The following is an 11,043-nucleotide window of genomic DNA, read 5'->3' on the forward strand; positions in this document are numbered from 1 at the left end:
ATGCAAAAATAATATGAAAGAGAGCCTATGTCTTCATTCTACCTAAAAAAAATTGTAAACCTAACATTGTTGATAAAGGCTAAAGTGGAAACTTAAAAAATAGAACAATTTTGTCTTTTATTAGAATTTTTGAAAAATAATTTTTTTTAGGTTTAACTTCCGGACAAATTTATAAAGAGAGTAATAAGAAAATAAATGCAAAAAATTCATATAACTTTTGAGTGTCGAAACTAAGGCTGTAAAGTTTGGCTTGACGATTCAAACCCTATCTAATCCGGTTATGAGGGTCAACTCGATCCAGCCTGACCCAGGGTTGGGTTAAGCTTGGTTGAGACATAGACCAAGGTTGGGTTGGGCCTGGGTTGAAACATAGTACCAGCCTAGTCTACCCCAATTTTAATCCTAATCTATTATTGTGTTTAGTAATAGTGTTCCCCTTCCCCTAAGTCCACATCATGTGTTACACAAGCATTCAACGAGCTATACTCTTACCTATTGACATGAGAGGACTAAACGGCCCAAGTATTTCTCCCATTTTCTTTACCTAGGCTATTTTTGTGTTTTCTGTCATGTATTGATATGAACTTTAGATACATGAAGAATTTGGTGCAATTAAAAATCTTATAACCAAATTGACATCTTCGCTTGATACAAATTTATGGAATAGGGGTAGAAAAGGGATGGACAAAGTCTTTAACATCTCTACACTCCTTTGGTAAGTATAGACTTAATATTTGTGATCTTTTATAGAAAAAAAAGAATCAGCGAGGGTCGACCCACTTCACATCACATCCCATCTCTGCCATCTCCTCCCTTCCATCCACCAACGTTGTTAAGAGTGAAGAAAGCTCTTGAAATAAGGATTATGAGGCAACAACACATTATGTTCAGACTTTCCTGCACACATAACGTGAAATACAAAGACACAGAGCCGGATCAGTTGCAATGGCGTGAGAGGGGAGGGAAAAGTGAGGAAGTACACCCAGTATAGCCCTCCATTAGCAAAATAGGATGCCCACCACAATAAATGTACTTACTTGTTTGTTGGTTTCCTCCAATCTATCAAAATTGTTCAATATTCCATATTCCATATTCCATATTCCATATTCCATATTCCATATTCAAAGAATAAGAAACCAGATATGGATTACCACAATACTAAAGGGTTGACACCATTCTCTCCCCTTCCTTCTTGTGGAGGTGCTGATAAGGGTGTCTGAAGCATTGTTAGTTAAAATGGGAACGACAAAAAAACAGAAACGTGCGGTATGGGTTTTAAACAGATAAAAACGATGAATGGTACGGTCAAAAAAATAGGGAACGGCAAACGGACGAAAACGAATGGTACAAGTATTAAACGTGTAGTTTTCAAAAAAACGAAATTAAAAAAACGGTAGTATACTCATGCAATTTGAGAGATTTTTACCTGTATACATGCATCTAATGTTCCAAAAGCTCTGGGAGTCCCAAGATAAAATAGCCTAATGGGCTACAAGAAAATGAGATATTGCTAACTTTAGCTTCTCCTTACTCAATGGGCTATAAGAAGATGAGATTTTTTTCCTATAGATAGTATGGAAGTTAAAAACCAAAAACTAAGTACCATATTGTCTTCACTCTTCACTTTTACTAATAGTTTTTTTTTTTTAATTAATTTTTTTAATAAATTCCTATTTTACCCTTAAAGAATGGATACGGGTTTAAAACGGCCGTTTAAAACGCGTTCAAAACAGATTCTTTTGCCGTTTCCGTTTTATTCGATATTGTATAATAGCATACGGAAAAACGTGCTTTAAACGGTAAAAAAACCCAACCATGTTTTAAATGCGTTTAAAACGCGTTTTAACTAACAGTGGTCTGAAGCACCTGTTAATTAGGAGGTGATATTATGTGTGTGAGTTTTGACGGTGCTGGTTTTGAAGGTGGTGTTGGGGGTATTAATTGATTTTGGGGAGATTCCTGTTATGAGATCAAACAAACAGCATAAACAACATGATAGTCCAATATAGAAAACATTATTCATGAATCATGCAAATCAACTGAATATCTCATTCACTCAACCATTTGTCATTTCCAATTAATTTTTCAACATATGTTATTAGAAAGGTTTTCATTATTTTGCAAAGGAAGATGTGAAGTGTAAATATGAGGGTCCATCGGTTCAATTCAAGATATATCATATGGAAACCAAAACCAATCGAATCTGAAAAAGATTAAATCAAAACCGAACGTATTTCATTTTTAACGATTGTCATTTTCTAACAAACTTACATTTTTTTCTTTTCGAGAGTGATTTCACTTTCCTTCCCCTTCACTTCCCGTGCTTAAATTTTTTTCCTTCCAGAATACGAGAGATCTGGAGGCCTCTGCTAAATGCTTCATTGAAGAGGATCCTTGTTTGCATAAACTGAAACCCAGGAAGCCATGAGAGTAGTGCCACAGGAGCCATAACAATAACTCCAAGCAATATATCATATAGACGAGCAAGGGCAACAACAGTCTCCCACACCACAGTAGATTGCAAAAAGGGTCTGAGTACTTGAGCAATGGATATAAGGCCCCAACCTGTAGGAATGAATGCCATTGAGCTTGTGAAAATGTCCAGAAATTGAAAAGGGGTGAACACCAGCAACAGAATGATCACAAGAATTATGACCACAATGACGAGGAGCTGAACCAGGCGGTAGTAGACGTGTTTTTTCGCAGCATACTTGTCTCGAGCGTGTGATATTATCACATGAATTCCAACCGCGACAACCATGTAGATCCAAGACAGCAAGTAAACAGCAATACTGGTGTTTCCTCCGGCAATGCGCATCTGGTATACAATCCCATACTGAAAAACGAAGTAACGGAGACCCAAAATTATCTCCAGCAATTTCCCCCAAAGACCAGTAGTCCTCAGATGATCCTGTTCCTTATACCACCATGTCTCCCAGCTTAGCTCTTCTTTAGTGAGCACCCCACCATGATACCATATCCAGTTCAAAAAATCATCCCAATCATACACAGTCCTCAACCAATCAAAGCCAGAAGGGTTGAAAACAAAGGGAGCCATGATCCATGACACTACCAAGAACCAACTTGAGATTGTCATGGCAATGTAAACAAAAGTGTTCCTTGCTTTGGTGCTGTATGAAGCGTAAACAGTCAGTATCACCCCAAGCTCAATTGCCTTCACAAAATGAGAACGAGCATAGAGTCTATAGTTCTCAGCAAAGCTCTTATGTTCCACAACAAAACCACGCCCTGTTCCTTGATACCCTGCACCGCCATGAAGGATGGTCCGGCCAAAGAAATGCGTACGAGTACCCATAGAAAATGTGTAAAAGACAGATGAAAGCTGGAGCTGCATCATCAAGAAATCCCATATTGCTTTAAGAAATCCATGCTCAAGAAAGTTTTCCACAATCATTGGGAGGGCAGTGAAAAGACCCATCTGGATGAGGAACTGCTGATTCAAGATTGTGCCAAGAGCTTTGTTATTGTTAGAATTCTCCATCATAGCAGCTTCAATGCCACTTAGAGCAAGATAAAGGCGGCCCCACAAAAATGCATAGACTGTCAAGATCACCATCATTGTGTTGAAATAGAATCCAATTGTGGTGTAAAAGAATGAGAGCATCCGGAAGAAATCCAGCCTATGCCCCAACCTGTAGATATCCCTGCTCAAAACCTGCTCACCATTGCCGCTTGCAACCTTCCCTTCAAACTTTGATATCTGATTAAATCCAACATCCCTTCCCTTACCAACCTGAATGTATTCATGATGCGTCACATTGCCACCCCGCAATGTGCAATTGAATCCAGCAAATATGTCTTCACTGATGTTGATTACTCTGGAAGCCTTGCTAATGCCACCCCGAGTAAGGAACCAGAATCTATCAAACACATCTGGGTGGCCATAATGCATTCGCACCTTCAGAGGGTTCGCCAAAACACGCTGTCCCAAGGTTACAAAGCTTGTCTCTTGAGCAGACATGAACCAAGCAAGTGAAGAAACAGAACCACTGAAGATATGTTCACGGACTCCCAAGATTGTGGGCTTACGGATACCATAGTAGGTCCTGAATTCCTCCAACAGGTTCCGCATTTTGAGAGCCTCCTCAAAGTAGTTGTCTTGGTTCATATCAATGGTCTGAATTGCATCACCGCGAGTGAAGATAATGGCATGGTTCTGATTTTCTGGCTTACCCTCTCCAAGCTTGAAAGGACCAGGCAACCTGATCCGGTAGATTTCGATCTCCTTCTCCAATTGAGTATCATACCTCACAAGGACAGAGTAATACTCCTTTTGATCCTTCCCTGTTTCAACTTCATCAACATAAGCAACTCGGAGGGCTTCATTGTTTTTCATCAGATATAAAATCTCTTCGGCGATAGCAAGATCTTTCGCTTTATCTTTCCCTTTTTTATTCTTTTGAGCCCCATAGCTCTGGCAGCTGACCACATATACGTATTTCATCATAGCAGTCTCATATTCATGGCCTTGATTCACCCCACTACTCTCCGTGCTAAGATTCCGGGAAGATGGTGATCTACTTGTGTCATTCATAGAACCATCAAGCTTCGTTGAGTTAAGAGATGCTAGTTCTTGTGAACCTGCTCTGATGTCCATCTCTGATGCAGAATCAAGAAAGGCAAGCATCTTGAGAGCCTTGTAGTAATACATCATTCCCCTTACCGTGCGTGATAGCGTCTGACCTCTGTATGATGCCCAAAGGCGGAGATCTCTGAGCTTGGTTGTCCATATCTCACCTTTGTATTCCATCCCCTCTCTTCGCATCCGCTCCATAAAGTTCTTCCACTCATCATCATAAATCTTCTGCAAATAAAACAGGATAGACACACCATCGTCGTTGATACTCTTCAGCTGTTCTTTGGCGTAAATGACTTCTTCATTGTAGTAAGGAGTAAGGACACTGAAAGCCAACATATTCTCAACTCGGGGAGCATGGGGCATGTTCATGAAGAGGGAGTTGCTAAAGAATGCAATACGCCGTCTTGCCTCAAGATTCTTTGGAACATTGTTCATTGAGTCACTAGAGATGAGAATTGTATGCAAACGCCGTACCTGCCGATAAAAGGACTTATTTTCAGCACCAGGCAACTCCACAGCATACTCAAATAGCAGCCCTGTGCTGGTATTGTTTGGCCTGAGAGGCATCAATCCGTCCTGCCTCAGCTGCTCAATAGTCCTCCTCACCTTCAGGAAATCCTTAATGAAAACCTCGAATAGGGCCTGCAATACATTCACCATCTGGCTCATATCATTCTTTGGCTTGTTAATGAGTCCAAGAAGGGTTATCAACTTGAGAAGTAACTGCTGCAGTGCAGTAGTCTTGTACGTCTGCGTGAACTTCTCAATCTGAATCGCACGATCAATCTCATGGAACAAGTTTATAATGATTGAATGCTCCGCTGTTCCATCTTTGACAATCCTAAGAAGCAAGTACTTAATACTATCATAAGATTCTATAACTGCACACCGCCTGTACTCGTTCTTGCAAATCTTCCTCCAGAGCCATTTGTCAGGTGCATCTACCAATTCGTCTGCCTGGCTAAGAGCAAGACGCAGCTCATTGCACAGGAGGAAACAAGGCCAACGGATGACCCTGATGTTCCAAGAGTTGGGTGGCAGTTCTAAAAGCTCAACCTCACGGTCATTAATGATGTCTTCTTCCCTAAATGTTTCAATTATTTCATTCCACAGCAGTGCAAACCTGTACATCTCAATCTGGTTAGATTCAATCTTCTTGAAGGGCCTGCCCAGCCCATATCTCAGCTTCAATCTTTGTATGGCATCATGGAACTTTCTCTCCAGCGTACGGGCACTTAACATTTGCTCTTCCGACATTAGATTAAACTGCATCGCACTTGCGAAGAACTGGAATCTAAGCCTCAATTGCTCCATGTTCCGAATCTCACCCAGGTGTGAGAACAACCCAACCATAACCCCAACAAAGGATGAGAAAATGGAGTACCATATCTGCAGATCCATGAGGTAGATCAAGACAACAGGAAGCCATAAGAGTCCAACAGCAAACCTATTCGTGTTACTGAAGAACTCATGCCACTTGAAATCAACGATCCTGAGATTCAAAAGAGCTTTGGTTGGGGCTACCATGGGCATGATTTGGAGGAAGTAACTGAAGGTGAACTTGAAAGCCAGAACCACAACCCAGAACAGGGTATACTTGATATTATCCACAAGCCCTTCCCTGAGGCCACGACCCACAAAGGCCCTGCTCTGGAACCACCACGTTAACACATAGAAGATCTTAAAATTTGTCTCCTCAAGGAAGTTCCTGATCCATGGCAGAATAAACAGAGCCAATGCAAGCAGCTCTGGCATGATAAACACAAGGACAGCCTCAAGAAAATTCACCAGCTTTCGATTTGCTTCGGCAGACCACCTCCCATCCTGATTCCTCTGAGACCAAATCATTCCATAGAGAACGCCGAACACAATAGTCCATCCCGAGGCAGCAACGCACTTCAGAATCATTCTCACCCCAAGTAACATCGTATCCCTGGATACCCTACTGTGCTGGGTAGCAACATCAAGCAGCGACTTAAGGAATCGAAGACCCGCCCAGGTGATGAACAGAGTAAGCAATCTTGCCTGCACATTACGATTGCTTAACGCGCCCGAAGGAGTACTGGTGCCCTCCCAAGCAACAATAATGGCCGCTTGAAAGAATAGTATGAGCATAACCCAAAGCCGATCGAAGCTGCGATACAAATTCCAGAACGATCTCTGCTCAACAAACCCAGTCTTACCCACACCTTTACGCTGAGAAATCACAAAGAAATTGCTGCCAACATTGATCGGCCACTTGAGTCGCTGGAAACAGAGGGGGCTCCAGAAGAATTCATTAATATCATCATAATTTCTCCAATTGGAGTGAGGAGCAGTGCCATTCCTACTAGAATCAGCCTCAGCACGAATAATATTGTAGATAGGGGTGACAACACGGTCCAAGAAAGCGTCTTTGCCTGAAATAGTAGGGAGAACCGGTCGACCAGTGGTCTCATCAATGTAGTCTTCGAGGATTCGATTGAGGTCCATGGCCATATGGTGGAAGATGTAGGAGATGCATTCGGGGATAAATCGGAGATTGGCAGCTTCACCCCAGATGAGAAGGTAGAGGGAAGTGTAGAGAAGCTCACGGCGGTGGTCAGCGGCGGAGCTATCGCGGTGGCTATCGGGTATCCCGATATTGGACTTGTGTCCCAGGTAAGAGCACCAGGAGGTGTAGTTCTTGAGGAGCTTCAGGCTGAAGCGGTGGACGACAGTGGGGTCTAGGGAGTCGAAGCTGCCGGGAGGGTTTTGGAGGCGCATTTGGGCATTGGCTAGGTGGAGTACCAGCTGCTCTCTTTGGTTCCGAATGTTGTCATTTTGGAAGCCGAAGAAGCCACCCAGCCAGTCCATAAGGTCCATGTCATCGCGCCATACGTCCATGGGGGTCTTGCGGAGGCCTCCCAAGGTGCGGAGGGCAGCTTCGGCGGCTCGGACTTCTGGGAATGGGAAGGAGGGGTGCAGGGGGATGATGTTGTATTGGGCGGAGGGTTGTGGTGGCGCCGCTCCTCCGGTGAAGCCGTTGGAGGCGGCAGGGGAGTTGTAACCTTTGGCCGAGCCATAGGGTGGTCCACGGGGGGGAGGTGGTCGTTGTCTCAAACTCATTGCATCAGATACGGCGATGTTAGTCTTTCGGTTTTGGCGGGGTGGACCTCAACGCGGTTAATATAACCGAAATTTAAAAAGAAAACAAGAATGAACTGTGAGTCTATAAGACTATAAAACTGAATAAAAGAGAATTTTAAGAAGACCGAATAAAGAAATGAATAGGTTCAATTCAATCGTGTTTGTTCAGAGAAATTTCTTTACATTTTTATAAATTTTAGTGGATAAAACAATGGTTCTAATTATCGTTATCAGGTGATATAGGCGATCCGAATCAGTTTTGCATGTTTCGGATCTCAATACTTAGCATACATCATATCGGTTAAAGTAAAAATATCTACATTTATTTTTTATAAAAAAATTCAAAGGTATTTTTGTCCGATACAAGTGATCCCTAGTGATGTCATATCAATTTATCGAGCTCGTCTGTAGCACAGATTTAATGATTGACAGTTCTCATACCCACAGTCGATGCACAGCCCAAAATGCTCCCAACCCTTAAATCTATGCTACACACCATATCATGTGACATAATATCTCAGTACATGCCCGAAACCTTGGACTAAAACCATGAATAAAATATAAAACAAACAAGAGGAGCTGACATTTTGAATATATATATTCTTAAATTTTCTCTGTTTTTTTTAGCAACCAATTGATGGCATCTTTAGTTTCTCTTGTTGATCCTTGCACAGGCCGGGAAGTAAGGTGGACAAGTACAGCAAGAATTTTAAATTTTAGAAATCAAAATAAACTGTAAAGCCCCGTCGGACTAACGTCACTTACCTAACGTCATGTCAGGAAAAAGTCAAAGTCGTTCTTAGACATAGAAATGAAACTATTATTAATACATAAAATATTTAAGTATTTTATTAAGAAGAGTTTTCATCCACTATGCATGAAGAAAAAAAATTATTTTTTATTTTTTTGGTAGAAAAGAAACTTATAAATTAGAAACAGAAATAGAACTAGGGAAAAATATCCCCCAAGAGTTCATATATAAAGAGTGAAATAAAGTAGGAGGAGGGCCACTATCCCAAATGATAAAAAGACGGTTTCGAGAATCAAAAGAAGTTAACTGATCAGCAACTGTATTGCCCTATCTCATGGTGTGTGCGAATATCACTTAATCATCTTTAGAGCAAAAATGATGGCAGTCTTTAATAATAGAGGCTATCTTCCACAGAAAACGTACAGATTGAGAATTCGGCATATTAATAATCCCCATGTTATCACTCTCAACAATCAAATGAGTAATGAGCTTTGAAGAACCAATAACAAGGCTTGTCTAACAACTGTCTAACACAGTTGGTGAGTTATGGTGTGCAAAAATCCCATGCTCATGAGGAGGTCTTTAATTCAAACCCCCTAGCTCTTACCTACTTCCCTCTCTACCTATCAAAAAAAAAAAAAAAACACAAGGCTTCTCTAATAGCTAGAGCCTCCGCAACATAAGAGTAAGATTGTCCAATATATTATGAAAAACAAGAAAGAAAATGGCCATTGCAGTCCTGATACACGCCACCAATTCCAGCTAATCTCTAGCAACAGAGATCGAAACCTTTTTTTTTTTCCGTTAACGACGGGTAATCAGGCCTTCGGCCTGACTAGTCCCACGGGCCCATACTGACCCCACAACCGTATGGATCAAGTCATACCGGGATTAAATGAGAACCATCAACTTTTACTGAAACCGAGACCTGAACCATCAACATTAACCTTTTTGTACTGCAATGGATGAAGATATAGTACACATGTGTCCTTTATTTATTTATTTATTTTGATCTATGATCCTATCAATTGTCTTTTCCCAATGGCTAGCCTACTGGGGGGCTACTAGGATCAATAGCCACCTACTCCTACACACACTCACTAACCCACACATGCATATGATGGGGTTGGATCCCACAACTCCCCCCTTTGGGCACCGGCTCTTCAAGCCGAAGCTGCCACCACTAGACTAAGCTAGTTTTCATGGCCTTCTTTACTACACAAAGTCAAAATTACCTTATCCCATTATCGACACATGATCAAGGGATTCTCTTTCACCCTGAATGAAGGGAATTTGGGTCCTTTCTATTAAACTTTGACTTGAATACAGCTTAGTTCAGTTCGATCAAAGGACAAAACTACCTTAAAAACGAATTCATTTTTACACGGTTTTAAATACTCTCTCTGTCTCTCTCCATATAGAACTTACGTTTGAGTTTTCCTTCACTCATGGTGAGGAGAGAGAATCTCTTAATCCATAGTTTTGAGTGGTTTGATGAAACTTCTAAAAAAAGCATAAAGGTTATTTTGGACTTCGTACATACGATCAAAAGGAATAGTGATACCCAATGGCTATACTCTCTTCACCTACAATGAAGAGAACTTTTACTTATGCTTAGTGCCCAAAATTGGCATTGTTTGAAAATTGTGACTTTCGTTCTGATTTCCCTACTAAACCTTAAGGTCAAACTCATATATTAAATTTTAACCCAAATGAAATTAAATATGTACTACAAAAAAATTAAGAAATCTAATTCTATGGGCTAAAATTTCTTCAGAAGATATCATTGACTTTAAAGTGATGGCCCACCTTAAGAAGCTTCCTGCCTATTGAAAGGATGGTTGGGTTTAAGATATCATTGACTTTAAAGTGAAGGTTAGCTATGCAAAGCTCTAAGACAACTAATATAGAAAAATAAATAATTCTCCTTCCACTTATTTTTATATATTGTTTGTCAAATGGGCATGAGGAGAAAAGGATTCCACGGTCTGGTCATATTAAAAATTGGGGGCCTTAATTCAGTCACATGGCTTCTCTTAGATAGGACATTTTTCTCTTCTCAATGGTTATAACTTTTCAAAGGAGAAAGGATTATTTCTAATGCAACATCCTTCTAGTTGTATTAAAGTCGCATTATATTTCCCTTGTAGTTGCAAATACATTATTCTTGAGAAGCTTCATGCCTTTTTAAGATATATCCAATAGTTTTTTTCCTCCAAAGTCAAGGTTAGTGTTTAAAAAAACGTGTCTACGTTGGCCGCAGCTCATTTTTATATATCGTATGTCAAGTGGAAAATCTCAATTATTGAAGGAGAAAAGGATTCCACAATTTGATCAAATGTGAAATTTGGGGTCTTAATTCAGTCAGTATGGGTTCTCTTGTATAGCACATTTTTCCTTGGATTTTTAATGGTTAAAAAGTTTTTAAAAGTGGATGTTTATGGTTGTTTTATCCTTACATAAATGTACAGCAAAAAAATATATATATTATCCTTACTTTAATTTTATATATAATAGCTCAAAATGGATCCAAAATAAGTATGTAAGCAAGGTAGGGAGTGGTAAGTCTAAAAAAATTTAGGCC

General features: G+C 40.4%; 1 protein-coding gene and 1 non-coding gene across 2 annotated transcripts; both read right to left on the reverse strand.

Annotated features, from left to right (window-relative positions):
* Positions 1-2,213: 2,213 nt before the first annotated feature.
* Positions 2,214-7,687, reverse strand: LOC122079223 (callose synthase 12-like). The gene has a single exon (XM_042645499.1). It carries the CDS (start codon positions 7,685-7,687, stop codon positions 2,312-2,314), a length of 5,376 nt encoding a protein of 1,791 aa, XP_042501433.1. The 3' UTR covers positions 2,214-2,311.
* LOC122080479 lies at positions 4,606-4,686 on the reverse strand. Its single transcript, XR_006140772.1, has one exon. It is a non-coding gene; the product is annotated as a small nucleolar RNA J33 (small nucleolar RNA).
* Positions 7,688-11,043: the final 3,356 nt, after the last annotated feature.

Source organism: Macadamia integrifolia, chromosome 5, assembly GCF_013358625.1.
Source record: "Macadamia integrifolia cultivar HAES 741 chromosome 5, SCU_Mint_v3, whole genome shotgun sequence".
NCBI lineage: Eukaryota > Viridiplantae > Streptophyta > Magnoliopsida > Proteales > Proteaceae > Macadamia > Macadamia integrifolia.